Source organism: Trametes versicolor (genome assembly GCF_000271585.1).
Source record: "Trametes versicolor FP-101664 SS1 unplaced genomic scaffold TRAVEscaffold_6, whole genome shotgun sequence".
In the NCBI taxonomy this organism is placed as follows: Eukaryota; Fungi; Basidiomycota; class Agaricomycetes; order Polyporales; family Polyporaceae; genus Trametes; species Trametes versicolor.
Window position 1 is genome coordinate 466,082 of NW_007360326.1, and position 20,150 is coordinate 486,231.

General features: G+C 56.1%; 8 protein-coding genes across 8 annotated transcripts; 6 read left to right on the forward strand and 2 right to left on the reverse strand.

Annotated features, from left to right (window-relative positions):
- Positions 1–466: 466 nt before the first annotated feature.
- TRAVEDRAFT_47406 (uncharacterized protein) lies at positions 467–2,146 on the reverse strand (the record flags this gene model as incomplete). The annotated part of the gene is made up of 10 exons (XM_008040118.1): positions 467–553; positions 618–683; positions 756–913; positions 972–1,035; positions 1,099–1,200; positions 1,259–1,271; positions 1,325–1,506; positions 1,574–1,662; positions 1,723–1,786; positions 1,844–2,146. 10 exons carry the CDS (start codon positions 2,144–2,146, stop codon positions 467–469), a joined length of 1,128 nt encoding a protein of 375 aa, XP_008038309.1.
- A 1,533-nt stretch (positions 2,147–3,679) lies between these two features.
- On the forward strand, positions 3,680–5,247 carry TRAVEDRAFT_47407 (uncharacterized protein; the record flags this gene model as incomplete). The annotated part of the gene is made up of 9 exons (XM_008040119.1): positions 3,680–3,847; positions 3,908–3,971; positions 4,024–4,100; positions 4,156–4,328; positions 4,396–4,405; positions 4,664–4,724; positions 4,776–4,948; positions 5,014–5,076; positions 5,137–5,247. 9 exons carry the CDS (start codon positions 3,680–3,682, stop codon positions 5,245–5,247), a joined length of 900 nt encoding a protein of 299 aa, XP_008038310.1.
- A 555-nt stretch (positions 5,248–5,802) lies between these two features.
- TRAVEDRAFT_124842 (uncharacterized protein) lies at positions 5,803–6,428 on the forward strand (the record flags this gene model as incomplete). Its single annotated transcript, XM_008040394.1, has 2 exons — positions 5,803–6,106; positions 6,163–6,428. The coding sequence occupies 2 exons, from the start codon at positions 5,803–5,805 to the stop codon at positions 6,426–6,428; spliced, it is 570 nt and encodes a 189-aa protein (XP_008038585.1).
- Positions 6,429–8,266: 1,838 nt separating this feature from the next.
- On the forward strand, positions 8,267–10,160 carry TRAVEDRAFT_28938 (DUF676-domain-containing protein). Its single transcript, XM_008039979.1, has 8 exons — positions 8,267–8,536; positions 8,601–8,704; positions 8,764–8,926; positions 8,986–9,040; positions 9,092–9,236; positions 9,290–9,455; positions 9,512–10,081; positions 10,135–10,160. The coding sequence occupies exons 1-7, from the start codon at positions 8,297–8,299 to the stop codon at positions 10,028–10,030; spliced, it is 1,392 nt and encodes a 463-aa protein (XP_008038170.1). The 5' UTR covers positions 8,267–8,296; the 3' UTR covers positions 10,031–10,081; positions 10,135–10,160.
- A 1,206-nt stretch (positions 10,161–11,366) lies between these two features.
- On the forward strand, positions 11,367–13,391 carry TRAVEDRAFT_47410 (uncharacterized protein; the record flags this gene model as incomplete). The annotated part of the gene is made up of 10 exons (XM_008040120.1): positions 11,367–11,388; positions 11,459–11,538; positions 11,600–11,667; positions 11,729–11,837; positions 11,895–12,187; positions 12,256–12,493; positions 12,553–12,657; positions 12,714–12,923; positions 12,998–13,318; positions 13,374–13,391. 10 exons carry the CDS (start codon positions 11,367–11,369, stop codon positions 13,389–13,391), a joined length of 1,464 nt encoding a protein of 487 aa, XP_008038311.1.
- Positions 13,392–15,484: 2,093 nt separating this feature from the next.
- Positions 15,485–16,651, forward strand: TRAVEDRAFT_88216 (HET-domain-containing protein; the record flags this gene model as incomplete). The annotated part of the gene is made up of 2 exons (XM_008040395.1): positions 15,485–15,827; positions 15,969–16,651. Coding segments are annotated over 2 exons (1,026 nt in total), but the record flags the coding sequence as incomplete, so codon positions are not given.
- Positions 16,652–18,172: 1,521 nt separating this feature from the next.
- TRAVEDRAFT_71904 (uncharacterized protein) lies at positions 18,173–19,373 on the forward strand. Its single transcript, XM_008040396.1, has 5 exons — positions 18,173–18,369; positions 18,434–18,535; positions 18,599–18,775; positions 18,835–19,155; positions 19,218–19,373. The coding sequence occupies exons 1-5, from the start codon at positions 18,295–18,297 to the stop codon at positions 19,233–19,235; spliced, it is 693 nt and encodes a 230-aa protein (XP_008038587.1). The 5' UTR covers positions 18,173–18,294; the 3' UTR covers positions 19,236–19,373.
- Positions 19,374–19,614: 241 nt separating this feature from the next.
- TRAVEDRAFT_47413 (uncharacterized protein) lies at positions 19,615–19,868 on the reverse strand (the record flags this gene model as incomplete). The annotated part of the gene is made up of 2 exons (XM_008040121.1): positions 19,615–19,762; positions 19,819–19,868. The coding sequence occupies 2 exons, from the start codon at positions 19,866–19,868 to the stop codon at positions 19,615–19,617; spliced, it is 198 nt and encodes a 65-aa protein (XP_008038312.1).
- Between the last annotated feature and the right edge of the window lie 282 nt (positions 19,869–20,150).

Genomic DNA, 20,150 nt, shown 5'->3' on the forward strand with positions numbered 1-20,150 from the left:
TGCATCGCACTTTACTTCAGGCTTCCGCTCCTGCCACCGGTGCGGATCCGTCACGATCAACCTTGCGGCCCGCGCGAGGCAGAAGAGAAGTCGTAACCCAGAGTGATGATGGTGGAGAAGGAAGGAACTTGAAAGAACGAGCGCCGAAATACACTTCTTGCGCGTTCCAGCCTGGCAGTTCGCCAGGCGCCCGCCGAGAGACGTGATCGCCGCTTTATAACTTGGCGCCGCGGATTCGAAGGCGTCTCCGGCATCATAGCACACGCTGGTGTATATTACCATGGTCCATATAAGTGGATATTCGACAGTGAATAAGTACTACAAATGTGATACAACAGCGACAACAGGGGAATCGATACAGGATTAGACAGCAGCTACTATGCACGATGGAGTCCGAGAGGGCGATCGGAGTCTCTAGGTGGACGAGGGCGTCGTGTACGATTAATACACCAGCAATCGAAACCCACTACGACTGCTTCGCGTACTCCTCGAGGAGCACAGCGAGGTTCGAGTATACCTTACGCGCATTCCGCAGCCTCACCACAAACCGACGCTGCATCGCAGGCTTCAGTATCGAATAATAGTCATATCGAATCACCAAGCGCCGAGAAACTCACCGGGATAGTCTTGATCCCAAGGGCTAGCCGCAATTCTTCGTGCAGCTTCTGCATGTCAGCCTTGAGCTAGAAAAAGATGCCAATGCTACGAATGAGTACGAGCGTCGCCAGGCGGGGTCAACGTTCGAGTCGACTTACGCATTGCCAGATGTTCGAGATGATCTCAATCTTGTCCGCCAGGGCGGCGATCTCGGCCTCGGTGGCGTTACGCGATTGTTGGTAATGATTGAGGAGTCGCTCTTTGTCCTGCAGCGGGTCCAGATGATGCATGCATTCGTTGATCTCTCTCTCCAGAGCTGAAAATAACAAATGATGTCGTCAGTGCAGTTCGCATGCGACAAGAGGAAAGCATACAAGATGCCTGTCTCCTGGAGTTGTCGAGGCGTTCCAACGCCAGATTCCTGGCATGTATGGCCCCCTAGTAGTAAAGACACGGGATCAGGGCCAATAATAAACTGAGTGCGCATCGATGAACACGCACCCCCGTCATTGCCGCGCCGACAAATGGAATGATGAAGAAGGCTACACCGGTGAATGCCATAGCAGCCGTAGCAGCATCGCGGTCGCTCTTCCATTCTTCTATCTAGAACGGCATTTGCAGTAAGGATGCAGTTTGTTGAAGACTACTAGCGACGCGCTACCTTAGCATGGGTCCTGGAGGATGGGAGCGTCAGTGAGGGCATCAGAATATATCAGGGTGTACATACACATTGAGACGGTGCTGAAGATCGGCCAGATGGGCCCGAGTGTTGGTGAGCTCAGCCGCGACTTGTCCACAGGCTCTTTGTAGATGGTCCGCAAAAACGGCCGCATAGAAACGGACATGCTCCGCGAGCGTCTTGAAGCTGTTCTGCGTCCCGTAAGAGACGTCTTCCTTCGCTTTGAGTTCCTAGTGTAACCCCAAGTCGCAGGAATCATCATCCGGAGAACGGCTCAGTCGAAGATTCACCACTAACCTGCAGAAACGATCCGAGCTCGATCGCCAAGTTTGGTACATCGTCGACGTTGATATCGTTACCCGAGTCTGGCAGAAGCCTGCAGTAACCTGTTCTCAAAACGGTCAGTGCTAAGTAGGAACAGTCGATTGGTGGCGAATGACACTGACGGCTCATGAATTCCGAAGCGGCTACCGCGTTGTTGTAGCTCTGCTGCATGGTCTGCCTGAAGAGCTGCAATATATTTGAGCGTATACATAGACGAAAATCTGAGCAAATGTGAGGACTCACATCGTGGCGAACCTGGGTCCAGTGATAGGTAACCATCGGGTGTCCGTCCTGGGTGGGGAACCCACTCTGGTCGAAGCCCTCCAGGTCGTTTCTGACTCTCTGGAAGACACTGTTGATATCGTTGACCGCCTGTCGGAGCTGACGTATGTCATGGTACGTCTGCGACGTGTTTTCTTCCTGTTGAAAGCCGTTGCTGAAAGGTTCTTGCTCATTCGGTGGCTCGTCGAGGTCGCTACGCAGCCTGCCAGTCAGCAGCAACGTGTAGTAGTCAACTTCGACAGAGGTAGCAGTGGCGGTCGACATGGTGAGGGTGAGTGGGACGCAAAAGCAGCGAGCAGTCGCTTCGGAGGAGCCTGAGTAACGGACTGCGATACTTGTCAACGATTCGAGCTCAAGGACATTTTAGGTCCCAGTGTCGACTTACCGCAACGGCGCCGAGTACGACAGGGACTGTCACTGTCCAGGGATGCTTTGCTTTACTTTAGCATGGCATCACCTCAAGCCTCATGGTGGACGGCCGGGTAGAGTTCATTGAACTTTGAAGCACAGCAATTCACGTTTTCCGAGTTGTGTATGTCTTGGGACCGTGCGTTTGACACCTTACATGAGGTTTATTGGATTCGGTGCATTCTGTGAAGTGTTCGGCAGATTTAGTCAAGTGTTGCCGCACGCCTGAGCGCGCTGGAGCCCGGCACGGGCACGTCCGACACTGCGCTGAACCTGCGAGCCTCAAGTCTGAGGGTGTCTGAGAGAAGCGAAGGCGTTGTTCACATGATTTCTCCCCTTGAATGAGGAGAGAGCGGCGTCTTGAAGAGCGAGAGAAAGAGGAAGAGCGAGAGAAAGAGGAAGAGCGAGAGAAAGAGCAATTCCGCAACTAATGCATGAACGACCAGTGACTGCGAAATACCGTCGGTAGCGCTTCGGAGATCAGTCTGAAGGGTGTATTCAAGTTAGCTTAAAGAATGTCCTGGAAAACCATGGCCTACCCCTAGAAGTCTTTAGATAGCTCTCCGTTGGATCCATCCTCACAGTTTAAAAAGACGTCGATTTCAAACCTGGTGTGTGGTTCGAGTGAGGGGAATAACGAAGTACGACAAGCGCGCGTGCGCGTAATTCGAATTCTGCGACGCACGGGCGCTCCCGGGTCTCTCACGGCACGAGCAGCGCCTCGAAGTCACGGTCATCAGCTGTTCTCTCCCCACCTGCTGTCCTTGTCTTCTACTCTGTAATCGACTGGCACGAAAAGGAAGATAAAAACAAACCTCGCCGATTGTATCCGAAAAGCAGCTCGTACACACGTTCAAGGGCGATTCATTCCGGTGCATATAGAGTTACTTACTAGTATGAAACGTTGCCGCCGCCCGGGCTCAGTAGTACGTTGTCCCTCGAACCTTGCAACACCGCACTTGACGCTTCGTCAACTTCGAACAGTATAAGCATCTCGAAGAGAGACCATATGAGCGCATCGTGGGGACGATACGCCCAAGGTTTGGAACAGCGTCGTGGCCAGACGCAATTCCGCCGGCGCAGTGCCGATCGCTCAAACCGCTGTGAGCAACCGTGAGCCAGGCTGTCATTTCCGCACTGCGGAGATCCTCATCATGCTAGGCACGCCAGGAAACCGCGTTGCAGAGAAGCCAAGCATGCTGAACGCATGCCGCGCATCGTCTGAGATCGGCCCAGCCGAAGGAACGCCGCACTTCATTCGTCCTTGCCTATTCTGAGAGACTCTCGGATCGGTGAGTTATTATAATGCAGGTTCGGTTTTGTTGACCGACTGGTGCGCTTCCCCTTACGCGCATACCGACTGTTTCGCCCTCGACACTTTTCTCGACCATGTCCGACCCGCAAAGACTAGTCACGCACTGCGGCAACGAAATCCGCCAGCTCGTCAACACCGAGAAGCTCCTGCGTGTCGCTATGACCGACCTCAGAGCGAGCGCCATGCGCTCAGACAGCTTCACACAGCGACAGGACGAAACAGAGTGGTCCAAAGTCGACAAGGTGCAATAGGATTCTCGCGACCTCATCCCATCTCGTGTCGTCTCACTGACTTCGCCGAAGCTCAACGGGAAGATTCAGGAAGAAGCCCACCAGGCTGCTGTGCAGCTTTCGTCAGCTATCGACAGTACGTATAGGCTATTCGGCTCGCCTTACCTCCTCTTATGCGTCTTGCATAGTCTACCTCACCATGCACGATGAAGTCTCAGCCGAAGAGGTCGGCGATCTGATTGTCGAACTTGACGCTCTCAAGACGGTCAGGAAGCAGCCGTTATGTCAATTCAGTGCACTAACATGTCCTCGACACGTAGGAGCTGAACGGATACCGGCTTGACCAGCATGATTCGCTCAGGATCATGATTGCTCATGCCTCACAGGTGGGAAAACAGCACGCCGAGGCTGTCCAGGAGCGCTTCGCATTAGTATCACAAAAGGTCGAGCACGCCAATGCCGAGGTATCAGCTCTTCAGAAGCAGTTGCAAGAGTACGTAACATTCAACCCTCTGTGATCGCGTAGGGAACACGGTATCTGACTACGTCTGAAGACTTAGTGACACGAAGGTACTCGCAAAACCCGGGTCCCAAGTCGGCGTACATAACATAGCTTGCTAATCGACTGGATAGTGCACTCCCGATGCGCAAGACAATCAATCACGCGCTGGCTATGCGACCGCCTTTGTATACGATGTGGCCGCAGCGGGTCTTGCATATGCCCGGGCCTGGATGCCATCGCCTGGGCCAGGGCAATCTCGGGAACGCCCGCCGCCCACCCCCGCCCATACGAGAAACAGCAGTGCTCACTATGGAACGGACACTCAGAAGAAATCAACCACTCGCGACCGCAGTGACAGCCGCTCCTCCGAGGAGCGTGAGATCCGCCGTGAGTGTTGTAGTCCTCGCTCAGACGAATACACACAAACTATCTTTGCAGTGGTGCAAGACAAACTGGTCGATGCCCAGAAGCGTCTCAATGCTGCCCAGACTGCTGTGCGGATTTACGACGGGATAGACTGGGAGACGGCGACTACTCGCTTTAGTACGGTCCTGCGCTACCTAGAGAAAGAGCGGAAGGAAATGAGCGCCCTACCCGAGCTCCGAAAGCAGGTACGCCGCCGGCCACTTCCAATGTCGTTTTCCCTCGCTCAATATGCGGTGTTTCGTCTGTGTAGCTGCTGAACGAGGTTGATGCGTACCTGCTGGCTGCAGAGAGCTTCAAAGCCTATCCAGGCGCGGTGAGTAACTCATGTGTTCATCTTTGTTTCGTCTTATGCTCAGACTCGCCGTACGTTTAGTCGAGACATACTGCACTTCAGAACATGCGACAGCGCCTGCTCTCGACGGCGCCAGCATGGAGGGTGGTGGAGGAATTGCTCGCTACCGGATACGCCAAAGGTCACCTGTAGGTCGAGTAGATGTACGACCGCACACGTGTCCCGGGGTCATGAATGCAAGACGTCTGGTTGGTGTGTGACTGCCATGCATACGCTCCCAGAAACCGCATTCATACCCTCGTCCGGTTGCTCCGAATCGCGCTGTCCGGGCAGGTGTGCTGCGCTGCACATCGGAGGGTCTCTTAGCTGGATGCAGATGATCAAATCTACGTGGATGGGTGCATCACTCACACACTGGTTCTGCAAGCTCAAGGTTGGACTCTTCATCAAACGCTCTATTGGCAGCATGCATCGGATGTGGTACGTTTATCGTCAATTATGGCGGCGGCGTCAGTTTTTGAACGCACACGATACTAATGCCCATTCTTTTCGACAGAGTGGCGGCCGATGTGTGGCCTCGGGCAACCACTTTCGCAGGGCGCAGACAGACGTCACGCCAGTGCATATGCAATCGTGCTCGTCTCCATCGCGCCCAAGCAGCCGCTTGCGTAGGCATTCCCATTGCCCCACACAAGCCTCGCTTATCCCCCACTCTCGCCAACTCTTTCCACCTCCACTCCACCTACTATGCCCGCTCTACTATATTTTGGAGTCCTCGCCATCCTGGTCTTGATCTATCTAGGGGACTTCCCTACGGCTTTCGCATCTAGCAAATTACAGAACGTTACCGTGGACGACACCGCAGGTAGCCCTACCGGCGACATTCACATCGTGTACGAGCCGCCTGGCGTATGGAGCGCCGGCCAGAACTGCACGACCTGCGAGGCGAAGGTCGACAAGAGCCAGGTACTCGATGGAACGTGGCACGACGTGAGCTACATATCGGACAACCCGCCGAGCAGCCCAATCAGCGCGACGCTCACGTTCGACGGTAAGTGCTGGTCGACCGCCGCAATTTTATACCGGTTGTTGACGGGAGGAGAACAGGTGTCGCTGTGTACGCTTTCTGCGTTATCACACGGGCATTCTCGGACCCCAACGGGAACTCGGACATGTCGTTCCTCATAGACGGCGAGCATGCGGGCTCGTTCACGCTCGCCCCGAACGGAGATACGACCTACCAATACGGTGTCCTCGTGTACGCGAACACTTCTCTTACGCCCGGCACGCACATCTTCACGATGGTCGTTGGGCATTCTGGAGGCTCATCCGCGGTCGCGTTGCTGGACTATTTCATGTTCACGTGCGTATGACATTATTAATCAAGACCGCATTCCCAAAGCTCACTTCGGCATGGCTACAGTCAGGAAGTTGGTGTGGATGCTTCTCCTACCCCCGTAACAGGGTCGTCGCCTCTGCCAACAGCTCAGACATCCGGCGGGTCTACCGCTCACAGCTCCCTGTCTACCACAGGCGACATCGCCCTCGCCGTCTCTCTTGTTGTGGTCGGCCTGTTCGCCGTCGCAGCGGGCGTATTCCTCTGCCGACGGAGGGCGCGGTCGGCGCGTCGTTCTCGACCTACACATGTTCTACTCGGGAACATAAAGCACGAAGAAGCAGATGCAGACTCCGCGCAGTCCACGACGGACTCGACTCCGGACTCGCGAGTCGCACATCCATTTCCCCCGTCTCTCACCTCACCGGCGCAGGGTCTTGCACGCGCAGTGAACTACAACTGGGTACCGGCAGCTGGGGCGTACGTCGCGACGAAGGGCGCGCCTCCCGTCCTACAGGGATCTGGCACACGCAACCAGCATCGCTGGCATAGTGAGGGCGCAGACCACCCATACAACATCTCCACCTCCGACCTCAGCGGTACACCTGAATCACGGGCGTCCTTACTCGAGGGACGCGTAGAGCACCCGGGGCGCATCGCGCATCGGCATGTGCAGGACGACCAGCCTGGCGGTGCATCTCAAGGCGGGACTAAGTCGTCTTCCCCGATCTCCGTGAACGTGAAAGTGAACGTTGAGTGCGGGTGTCACAAGGCCGCTGTGAACGCGGGAGATGTAGATTCATTGGCGGTGTCGGCAAGTGGGTCAGAGCGAACGATGGGCACCGATACGAACACCGAGGACGAGCAACCGCCCCCGTACGTGCCGAAGGCACCGTGAGCTTCAATGAATAGCATGGGTATCCGAACATTGTATACGCTTGTACACCGACAAAGCCTCGTAACAGAATGTCATTAATTGTAATATTGTGCGTGTTAGAGAACAGACGGCAGTCGCGACTCTGATTCGAGTCGAGATCGTGAGAGCCCAGATAGAACAGAGACGACAGTTTTTGTGGGCGTACCACTTGTACCGTACTTAGGTGCGTGCGTTTGGGCGTGCGTAGAGTTCTGTCGCTGCTAGCCTGCTATCGATAATGTGCTTCCAGGCCTAATGGCGTGTTTAGCCTGACGTAGGCTCGCCTAGGCGTTTTGTCTAGGTCTCGTACCTGCAAAGATTGTATATACGGTGTATAGGATTAACATCCGGGTACGCTGCTCGACGGTTGCATGGACTAGGCGAATATATCAAGTACTCACCCGAGCGCTCACCTTCTGAAGTTTCGGTACTTAAACTTCAATGCCGATCGGGGATCGACTTCGTGATGTTTGAGTGACCAGGTACTGCGAGGAAGGCTGGTCAAGGAAGTACAGCGTACGTAAATTGGAAAAATGTACCGGTAGCTAGACACCCGGGGCGGTCCTGCCTTGCTGCGATACGATATGGACCCATCATCCGGACGCAACGGTGCGCGCGCGAGGCAATGCGCCAACTGCCGCATTGCACGATGCGTTGCTCCTCTGACGTCGCAAAGTCTGCATCAATCGTTTCAAGCAAGGGGTGGTGTATTCCGAGCGGAGGTGTTGCCGTCGACGTTGTACAGATGCATCGCCCTGGAGCGACAGATTTGAGCAGAGGCAGGAGAACGTCCGAAAGAGAGGCCGAGCGGGGATAGCGATAGCGCGCGGAGATGATGCCGCCATGCACCCGGATGCGTCAGACTCCGCCGCCGAGATCTGGCCCGCAGCGTTCTCACCAGTCCTCCACTTATATACCATGCTCTCCCTCGCCCGCCCGGTCTCACATATTGTCCTGCTCGTTCTTCACCCTCCGTAAATCTCTCCCTAATGTCGGCCGACCTCGATTCTGGCTCAACATGCGTTCACCTGCTGGTGCTAATTCACGGCATGTGGGGCAACCCAGTCCACCTCTCTGAAATGCGCCGGGTCATGGAGGAGCGCCGCGGCCAGGCCGAGTCTGAGAAGGGCCCCGGCGGCGAGCAGTTGCACGTACTCGTTGCGGAGACCAACAAAGACGACTCGACGTACGATGGAATCGACTGGGGAGGCGAGCGGGTAGCTGAAGAGGTGAGCCTTGCCGCACGCCACTTGTGCTCAGTTATAGGTCTTGGCGATACCAATCCGTCTCCAGATCACAGAGGAGGTCAAGAAGTTGGAGAAGAATGGCAAGAAGGTGACCCGCTTCTCCGTGACTGGATACAGTCTAGGCGGTCTCATCTCGCGTTATGTGGTCGGGTACGTTACTTTGTCCGCTGACTGCTTCTACTATGCTCAACCATTCTCTTGTTCGCCAGTATCTTGCACCAACGAGGCTTCTTTACCTCAGTAACACCCGTCAACTTCAACACAATTGCAACGCCTCATATCGGTCTCCCTAAATACCCGACTACGATCTCTTCACTATTCGCCTTCTTTGGACCCAAACTCCTCTCGCGAACGGGGGAGCAGTTCTACGTAGTATGCACATCTCCCCCGATACAAGTTCTATGAGCAATTCTAACATACGGGCTCTTCAGGTCGACAAGTGGTCGAAAAATGGCCGACCGCTCCTCGAGGTCATGGCAGATCCAAGTGCGTCTCTCCAGTGTACTATACTTGTTTCACACGCTGACCCCCTTGTAGACCGCCTGTTTTACCAGGCCCTCACTCTTTTCCAACATGTCCGTATATATGCCAACGCGGTGAATGACGTCACTGTGCCGTATCCCACTGCGGCGATAGAGCAAGATGACCATTTCATCAACCACGAAAAGAACGGCATCCAAGTGTACGTGTCAAGGCGTAATAGATTCCCGCCCATGCGCTCACTTTGATTTACAGAGAGTTTGACGAAGAATACTCCCCTATAATGAAGTCATATACCTACCCGACTTCGATCGTCCAGCCACCAAAGCCACGACTCCTCTCCGCGCAGTGGTTCAAACAGAAGAAGCCCAGCCGTCCCCTCCTTCCACCCGCGTTACAGTTCGGCTTCCCTTACAACGTCGTACGTATATCGCTCCCGCACCACCTCCGTCCACGAACTCACTCCGAGGACTCTAGCTCATCTATGTCCTTACCCCCGTCCTCATTCCGCTAGTCCTGACCCTGATCATCACCCGCCTCTCGCTCGCTTCCCGCGCATCCCGGACGCGCATCAAGAAGCTCGAGAAGGACGAGTCCAGCACGGAGCGCCTCGTGCACATTATCGGGCGCCTCGAGCGCGAGGTCGAGGAGGCCGTCGTTGACATGTTCGACGGCACCGACGCAGGCGCAGGCGCGGGCGCGGACACGCACGCGTCTACCCCGTCTTCCTCCGCACCAACCCTTGCCGTGGCCGCCACTGATAGCCCGAAGAGCGAGGCCCAGGCGCCGCGCGAGCCGGGCCTCGTGCTGAACGAGACACAGCGCAAGCTTGTGACTTGGCTCAACACGCTACCGGGCTTGAAGAAGGAGCTTGCGTTCATCGACCCGGTGAGAAACGCGCATGGGACCATCATCGCGCGGGACGTGAAGCGCTTCCCGTCGCACAAGATCGGCGAGGGCGTTCTCAGGCATTGGGCGGACCACTTTATCATCTGAGCCGCGGTTAGTTTGGGTTTGTTAGAGATTTAGAGCGTTTGTTTGTAACTTGTAAGTGTCTTGATCTTTGGCATCGCGGCGTTGTGCTCACTCTAATCGCGCAGATACCATTGGCTTAATATACGGGAAAATATACACTATACACAACGTTCGTTCTGTTCACTTCGGAGATCCTCTTGCAACACCCACCAGTTGCGTACTCCGTGAGTCGATCGGGTTCTACGGAGGCTTGCAGCGTCGGAAGGGGAGCTTTAGGCGGCCGCGGTGGAGTCGCTTGCGCGACATGCAGAGCTTTTTGAAGCTCGTCAGAAGAACGAAGTGCTGAATGCAGTAGTCCCTCTGCTAGCGGAAGCCCACAACGCTGCCGCGGTTCTCCTAAGGGCTCACAGAGATAGGTTGCGCAGATGGATGGAGAAGCGGCGAACCTTGCGAGTAGTATCGCATACACGGTGAGCACCTCATTGTTTCCTCTTCGCTCGAAGCCGACTAGCAAGCCCTCTCAGCTGCGAGTGTCGTGCGCCTTGTATGGACTGTGCCAAGCTGACACTGGAGCTCGTTCACCAGGTGGCTGCTATAGCAAGCAGCCTTGGTCCTACATCGTCTGTGTATTTGGGTCCACAACCAACCTCCTTCCGCTTTATATCCAGTATATGCGTATGGCTCATGTTGCGCCGCAAAGCGCGTAGGTCCTCGTCCCCGCCGCCCTCGTAGCCAGGCATCATCGCGCTCCTTCCCTTGGTTCCGGTGCACAAGATTCGCACTACGCGGCCCGAACTCAAGAACACGCGGAGTGCTCGTGTATGACTCAATAAGACGAAGAGGTACCGTGATCTCGTTGTGCATCTCAGGCGGAGGGCCGCGGTAATAGAGTTCGTGCAGTCAAGTTCCCCAGCGAGGGCCTGTCCTAAGCTGTAGGCGATGTCCCTTTGTGTTCTGCCGTAACCTCGCCAACGCCCTCACTCCATCTCGAGGACATGTGCCTGTCAATCTCCTCTTCGCAATCTCGATTCACAGCGTGTGTCAACCCGGGGCTGCTAGGCCTTTGCCTCATGGATGTTTCTTTGTCCCTTCACGTTCTTCTACGCTGCTTCGCCGGTCGCGCTCCTGCTGCACCTTCTTCCTCGCACCCCCTCTGCGCCCTTCACCTCCTCGACCTCCGTTCTGTCATTTAAAGCAGCCAACCTCTACCAAGCCTCAGGATGGCCAAATTAAGATATAGCGATCGTGAGTCGAATTGACATCTATGCAGCGCGAACAGCTAACAAGGACTACCACCGCCCCATCCCCCACAGGTGTCGTGTACCAAATCTGTAGGCACGGGATCGAATCCTTCAAGATGTCTAAACTCATCGATGATGGTGTGTTGTCATTTTGCACCCGGTCTGCAGTCGCCTCTAGGGCATAAAGCTGACAACGACGCCCGCGCAGTGTTCGAACGGATGGCCGACACCGGGGCCAAGATCACTAGGTGCTCCCGTGGATGCATCATGAGCCACTTTCAGCAACTCGTTGAGTATCTTCACGCGCCCTCTTCACTGTCGGTCCGTGCTCATACAACGCGCCACCCAGAAAAGACAACGTCTCCTCATCCGCGGGCCGGATGGAGAGCTAGCACTCAGTGCTCGTTTCGCAGAAGTGTACGCCGCTCTCCTTTGCTACGTTGGCTGCCCTATTGAGAACGGTCGCTGTGTGCGGTAGGGTCGAGCAGCTGTCGAAGGACCCCACGTTCACCGAGCACAGCCTGCTGAAGAACAAGGCGCTCATCGACCTGAAGGTGTTTCGCGCAAAGAACACCACAAAGAAAGAGGTGTGCTCGTGTTCGGGCGTATACTGTCGCGCGTCTCTAATCGCGCCCTCGTCGCAGCTGTACGATGAAAACGCGGAGCTGCAAGAGAAGCTCGACATGTCGGAAGCGACCGTTGCGAGGCTTAACAATATCATAGAAAGCTTCAGCACCACCGTAGAAGAACGCGACGCGGCTTGGCAGGAGCGTGACAAGGCCTTAGAGACGCTACGCAGCCTACGCGCAACGCTGCAAATGACGCCGTCCAACGGCACCGGGAACGAGCACCAGCCCATGGAGGTGGACACGGATGAGGGTGCGCACTCGTCGGCCGCGACGCAGCACAGCGGACATAGCTTACAACGGGTACCGACGTACGTACACTCATTTCCATCGCTTTTGCCCCCCTTTTCCCGAATCGACTGACGCGCACCCTGTACAGCATGCCCAACTTCGCTGTTAACGAGCCGTTTACGCCGAGGCGCAAATCCACGGCCCAGCTGCTGACGCCTCCTGCGACGGACGATCGCGAGCCGACTCGGCGCCGGCTCGCGCGTACTTCCGCTTCGCTCTCGTATCGCGACTTTGACGAGCAAGCCGAGGGACGCCCTATGGACGCGTCTGGGCAGTCCGTGGCGCATGGGGCCTCCAGCGAGGCGTCCGAGTCCCGCATACAGCTCGTACGTCGTCTGCTGAAGGCTGTATGTTTGCGTGGTTGCGGGACTTACAATCTGCGTAGCAGGGCGCCACTATTCTATCAGCTGGGGCTGCTGACACTGGCGAGGAGTCGTTCGACGACATCCAGCGGAGGCTGAGTAGATTGGCGGACCAGACGGCTCGGAAGGTTGGTCGCCGCCATGTAGCGTGGGCGTGAGACTGACACCTCGGTTCGGGTACTAGGAGCATGATCACAGCGTTAGGGAGGAAGACCTAAAGCAAAAAGTTGCAGTCGCCACACAGCGGGCTGTGAGTGCTGAGGAGCGAGCTTTGGGTGCTGAAGAGCGGGCTGCGGGTGCTGAAGAGCGGGCGGAAGCCGCTGAGCAAAGAGCGGCCGCCTCGGATGCAGCGAAGGCAATTTTGGAGGCTAAATTGCTGGACGATATTGCACAGGTGCGTGCGACTTCATCTCCCCGACGCATTGTACCTTGCGCCGATCGCTTTCCCCTCACTCACGATCGCCACAGCACAACCTTCAGGTCGCCGACTACGAGCGGCGGCTCGAGCAGAGCAAGGCCGAGTGCCTTGAGCAGTCGCTGCTCACCCAAGAAGCGCGGGCGAAAGCCGCATACATGCGCCAGAACTGCGCCATGCTCAACCGCCGGCTGGTGCAGGCAGTTGAGCAGAGCGGGAGCGTGTCCACGCTCGCGAACGTGCGCATTGCAGAGCTCAGCGCGGAGGTTGTCAGCAGCCTCGATATGGTCTATCAAGCTACGCACAAGGCGCAGGCTTTTGTGCAAGGGATCGTGACGACTGCCACCTCCTTCGCACAGAACATGACAAGCCAGGTGAGTCTGCGCTTACAATGCCGACTGGAGAGTGCGAGCTGACGTCCGAGCGAAGTGGCCTGTGGCTTGGTAGGAAGATTCGTCCCAAGACTGCTTTCTTACCGCCTCCCTCTTCATCAATCATCTCCCTCTTCGTCGCCTCACGTTGGCCGCTTACACGTATCCTTGACCGTATCTATATTAGAGCCCTGTATTGTATGTTATGCTCTTAGGAGGCGTGGAGCCTCGATAGGGGGCTATGTTTAATCAACGCTGTAATATATATGTACATATGATGGGAGTTCGCGCATTCGCTCGCGTATGTATCTCTCTGTACTTGAAGTTCATACCAGTGTAGCCCACAGCTATGCCAGTGCATCCAGTCTAGAAGTGTTGTTTGGTGGAGCGTATCCGCATTGCAGTCAGGATTGAAACTGGCCATGGGCGGGAGCATGGACCTGTATTCAAAACGGTCTGAGCAAATGTACTCTGAACGTCGCGGGGCTTAATTTGGGGGATGAGGTCAAATGTTCTACTTACCTCCTCCCTTACGACACACGCCAAAGTGTCTTTCTCAGTGGCAGATAATCGCTCCAGAGACAGATGAGTGTGTCGTCGACCTAGTTCAGTAGCGAGCGCTAGTGAGTCTAGAGGTGACTGCTATGCCAATTCCAGCCTACACGAAAAGTCGAGAACACCAAGGCCGTTGTGGTTGACACGCAAGCCCAGATGATAGAAGTAGATAAAGGTGGCATTGTGTTCATCCCGTATGTAGCGTCGAAGGCGGACGGACTCGGATGCCAATTACTTCGGCAAGTGCCGGGCATTAAGCGCTAAGCGCCAGGTGCTTGAGTTACGAGCAACCACAACTAGCGCGATCGTCTCTGGCGCACTCGAGTGACCACTGACCTCCTCAAAATTTCTCCCCCCAATCTGACGCTCTGGTGAACGGTCCGCTCAATTTAATCTATCAGCACTCCACGAGCAACATATGTATTACAGGTGAGAGAGCTCGTATGCGTTCCTTGTGTACTAAGTACTAAAGCTTCCCTCGTGCCTCGCCTTGAGCGCGTTCTCAAGTAAGTTCATCACAGCATCACCGATGGCAACATATCGCTGCCTCAACATGACAGCGAGCGGCAGCGAAGACACTCGGAGCGCTGCTGCCGATACATCCCAAGTGGAAGACGACGTAAGACGACGGTGCGTCTACGCCACAACCATGCGGCACCGCCGACTACAGGAGCGCACATCTCGTCGAGCCCATCTCATAGTACGGTGCATACTCATACTTTGGTGGTTTCCAGGTTACCGTTGACAGATAGATTGCGCGGATATGTGTGCACGGGCCCTCTGCGGCGACGAACTATAACTTGCAGTTCGAAGTCCACTGCTGGCAGCAGTCTGCATTCCATCATCGCACGTCCCATCCCCACACGCCGACGCCGACTGTCCCCATCCACTTGCTCCGGAACATGGCCTCAAACGTCCCTCCAGTCCCGCCTGCACAAGATAACCGGAGGAATGCTAGGTTACTCGAACCGTCTTCGATTTGCGAAGCTTGCCGAGTGGGGCCCTTTTCTGCGCATCTTGGCCTCTTCCACGCTCCGATCAGCTCGAAGTGGAGTGGAGAAGGTCTGAGTTACGATGGAGGGTATTCGTACTCTGCCTCCGAGCCAGCGATCAAAGACAGCGCCGCTGCCGGCTGCGCTTGGTGTAAACTTCTGCTTGCACTGCTCACGGAAAATGTCCAGCGACGAGTCGCGTGGCGGTCGGACGGTCCAGTCTGGAAGATCTCAGTCGGCTTGACTGAAGACGTACACGGTACACCCGCCAACGTACAAGCATTGCAGATAGTCATCAACTGCAGTGCATCACTCTGCACAATGCTTTTGCATACCTCGGCAGGTAGGCTGTCGCAGTATCGCACACGGTTACACATGATATTGACATGGTTGATTAGACGATCTGGCAGCACCATTTATCATCGCGCGGCCCCCTATCCTAGATGTCGGGTCTGCTCACGCGCTCTCTCTCGCAAAATCCTACATCGGGGATTGTTTGCATGGACACGAGCGGTGCATTCATGTTTCGCCATCCTCCGACGTTCGCCTCCCGACCCGCCTGATTGACTGCACGGACCCCAATCGCATGCGCCTGGTCTCGACTGAGGGTGGCTACGGCAGATACCTCGCGCTCAGCTACGTATGGGGTGAGCCCCAACCTCATCAAACCACTTCATCCAACGTATCCGTCTATATGGATGGAATGGACGCCTCTCATCTCCCCCAAACCCTCCGCGATGCGATCCGTGTCACACACGCGCTTGGATTCCAGTACCTTTGGGTCGATAGCCTGTGCATAATCCAGGACGAGGACAAGGACAGAGTGCACGAAATAAGGTGGATGCATCTTGTTTACCGCTATGCGCACTTGACTATCATAGCTGCCAGCGCTGGGAAGGTCAGCGATGGCTTCCTCCAGGATCGCTTGGCGGAGGACGTCGTACAAATCACACTTCCATTCCTCTGTCCCCCGCGCCCTAGCCCCTCTCTCTCCTCGCTCTGTTCCCTATACCCTTGGAGCTCCTCGTTTGCGGACATCGATACCACCCTACCGAGTCCCTCACCTAGGGCCTCACTGCCTCCCGTGGTGCGGCAAGTGGGCAAAGTGCACGCGTCTTTCTCTCATCTCATACAGCAGCCCTCAGAATGCTCGTACGACTCGGATCCCATCCACGAGCGGGGTTGGTGTTTGCAAGAGTTCTACCTCTCCCCACGTACACTCATCTTCTCGGGTCGAACACTCCAATTCCGGTGCCAAAACGATACGCGGAATATCGGCGACTCCTTTTACAACACGATCGCCGATGTGCAGCTGCCCGATATCCTCCTCCATCCAACCCCACCCCACGCAGAGTACGGCTCTAGCGAATGGTCGGAAGTACATGGCGGATGGAGCCAGATCGTGGCCATGTACACCAAGCGCGCCATTAGCCAACCGTCGGACAAGCTCGTTGCATGTGGCGCGCTCGCGGAGGCATGCCACCGCGTCCTACGCGTGGACTATCTTGCGGGCCTATGGCGCGACACTCTCCTCCACGACTTGCTTTGGTACGTCGCGGCCCGACTGCAGAGTCGCGTAGTGAGCTGGCGCCGCCCAGCGGAATACCGTGCACCATCTTGGTCTTGGGCCTCCACTGCCGACGGAAGTCACCGACACATTGGGATGCAGTGGCACGCTACTGCCTACGCGGACAAGACCGCGGTGGCAGAGGTGATTCGTTGCGAAGTCACTCTCAAAGACCAGGATTTGCCATTTGGAGAAGTGACAGCTGGGTGCCTTGTTCTGCGCGCAACGTTGATATCTTGCAGGTTGCATCTCCCTAGCAGTCGCCACGGTATTTTGGCTAATAATCACATCCTACTGCCGCATCCTCGGCGCGAACGGTGCCCCAGCGTTCACGGCGGCTCTGCTGACGAGGATGACGCCATGCGAGAGCCTGACACAAAGGTTCCTGGCTGGTACATCCTTGATGCGCAGACCTCGGAGGGGGAGTCCAAGTGGATCGTCCCACTTTTGCAGCGGGAAAGTCCACATTCGCAGGTTTACGGCCTTATCGTCGGGCAAATTAACCTGTACTCCGACTCGCATAGGGAGAGGGGGATGGTATACCGACGGCTGGGGACGTTCTCGGCGGAGTCCTCGTGGGATGCACTACAAGCTTACGGGTCCTTGGAGGACATAGAGCTCATATAAACGAGATCTTGATGCTGCGTCCATTTGCCGACCGGGTCCCTGTCCCTCCCCCGGAGACTCGCCGTCTATTCCATTCGCGGCCATTGAAATACTCCAGCGTCTGGGTCGGGGATACGTATTGGCCGCTTCGGTACGTCTAGTATCCCTTCGTTCGTCACTCTGGCTCTTCTAATGAGTCGTATGTCAAACATAGGTTCTTGCAAAGTCGCTGCTATGTACGACTAGCAGTGAATGTATCCCACATCGTCACTAGCTCCCCTGGCTCAGCTACAATCTCTCGTATTCGCTATCCGCACCCGGGCCGAACCCGTCTCTTGAATCCTCTCAATGTCCCCATGAGTTCGTGATCTTTCCAAATCACCCCTCTTTTCAACCCTTTTAGATCAATCATACTGGCACTGTGGCCCCTTCCGACTCTCACCTGTTATGTCATGTGCGGTTTGTCATCACCCTCCGTGACCCACCTTCTTACGAATTTGGCACTATCAGACCCGCAGCAATCAAGCCTCTCACTCCAGAAACAGGCATGCGCCTTCGCTTTGTAGGGATAACCGACAAGATAAATGCTACACATCCCGACCCGTCTCGGTGTGTGCTTTGTTCCCCGCTTCCTGCTACCATTCATTCACCAGGGCTTGCACGTCTGTAACAACCTTCGCAGCCCCCGCTCTCGTCCGTATCGGCACAAGCTTCTCTCTCGCGTGCTTGGTCATATGCGATCCCCGTCCTCCGCCCGTTATTGTATTCCAAGCTATCACAGCCTGATTTGATAGAGTTGAGCACTTTTGACTCTTCCCTCGCGACCGGATGCTCTCCGCATCGGCGCTCCGCTGCACGAAGCTCACGGTATGTACCGCCGCGTGAGAGTTACGGGCTGATTGGGCAACTTAGGACCGCCATCTCATCCTCCATCTTAGACAGAGTGCCGAGGCCACACTGCCTTTATTGTAATACTCCCGCCCTCAGCCCGATTTGGCATCCCCGCCGACCAAATTGTCTATTGTCCACTTTATCGCGTCAGAGCACACTAGCGCCCGTTATATAGACAGTCCTTCGCTGAAGATGCAGGCTCTTCTTTTCCTTCTGCCACCCGGGGGGCTGCAACGCCCGTGTGCAGTCGCTCGCAACAATCTTTCTTGACACCACCACCCACGGAGGTGCAGAGTCACCCCCCACTGGGACGCACTCCCTCTCTAATCTCATATCTCGACCCGGAAGAGCAGCCAAGTGGGCTGCTAATGAACAGCATGCCGGGGCAGTACCACCGTCTGGATGCCAGTCCGGAGACGCCTTCCCCGCAGCAGCGGTACACGGTATGTCCTATGCAAGAACGGTTCAGTAATGTCGGGGCTAGGTACTCATTCACATTTTGTGCAGTCGCCACCCGCGACCACGTCTGCGCACGCAGATGAGTACGCTGTCACGTTCGCCGACGCACACCAGATGCTGTATGCTCTTGAGGCGCAGCATGCGCAAAGGGTCGGTCATTCCGTTATACCTCCGCCTTCGCCGCAGATAAGCTAACATGCGGTTCATGCTCAGGAACAAGAGCGCGACCGAAGAGACCAGGAACGCGACAGAAAAGAGATGGAGTTGTCGGAGCAGCTCGCCGCTGCCAAAGCGAATGCGTACGCGATAGGTCAGCGGCTCGTCGCGGAAAGCAAGGAGAAGGAACGGCTCGAGCGCGCGTTCCACGCGCTTCGAAACCAAATCGCCGAGGTACGTACCAATCCGCATGTCCTATCCCTAGATGTTAACGACGCCCCGTTCCATCCCAGCACGAGCGCGCGCTCGCAGACTGCATGCGGCAGTTCACATGGAGCGAGGCCCGGCGCGAGGAGCAGATGCTCGAGTGCCACGAGGCGCGCGGGGAAGTCGCGTACCTGCGCCGGCGCACGGCCGCGCTGAGCAGCCAAGTCGTGCGCATCGTCGAGGCGAACGCGGGGGTGCTGACGTTCGCGAACACGCGCGTCGCGGAGCTCACCGCGGAGGTTGTCGACGGCCTCGACTCGCTCGATATGCTCAAGGTGGCCACACTGCACCTCGCACAGTGGGTCAGCGCGAACGTGGAGCAGTTCGCGCAGGATTTGGGGGGCCAGGTGAGTACGATGCCGTACTGAAAGCTTATCCTGTGGATGTGCGCTGATTAAGGTGCATGAAGTGGCCTGCTGCTCGGTAGAGCCAAGTCGTCGCCTGTGCCTTGCTCTTATACTCACTTAATCTGTACTGGTAGCCATTGTATTAGATACTGCATATCGTGTTGTTTGACCTTGCACAGTGGTAGTAGAATAGTCATCTGAATTAATAAGCGCCAACGATACATAAGCCCGTACAAGGATCCGACGCCAGAGTCCCATTAAATACTACAGCTCGTACCCAGTGATGTGTGTGATAAGCTACAGTTGTGTGTCGCGAAGTGTCCGAAGCCACCGTGGGCTCAAATAAGAGGGAGTAGGATAGATGTGTCCGTGTGGGGAACGTCATCAAGACGTGAGAGGTCGTGCGGGAGAAGATGAAGGCGCAATGGATACGCCGGGGTCGGCGTGGGCGGCGCGCGTTCAGTTGAAGCGCACGCTGCGGCGGCGCTGGGTGAGCATGACGAAGTCCTCGGGGAGGAGCGACGCGCGGTGGTGCCTGCGGCTGCGCTGGCTGATCGCCTTCCAAGCGCGGATAATGCGGCGCTCGATGTACTTTGTGCACGAAGGGCTGAATAGATTCGGTCAGCGAAGGTTCTGCGGGTATGGTGGGGCGAGTGTACTCACCGAGCGTGCTCGCGGGGGGCGAAAGCAACGGCAATAACGCGAGAGGACATATTGTCGATAGTTGGGTGGGAGGATGTGCGGTAGGTGGCGATGGTGTGATGTGGCGCGGTGCGGTTGTGCGAGTCAGAGGCGGGCAATAAGACGATGGCCGTAGGATATGATCGTCACAGACGAGAGGTTAGATATGCACAAGGAAGGAGACCAAGCTGGGAAAAAGCGGAGGATGGCAGAGCGCAGGGTTCCGCTGAAGTCAAGCGTCCATGCACATGCTTTATACCTCCCCGGAGCATGCATGCCATCCCGTCGTACGTCTGTACGCCAGAGAATGGAAC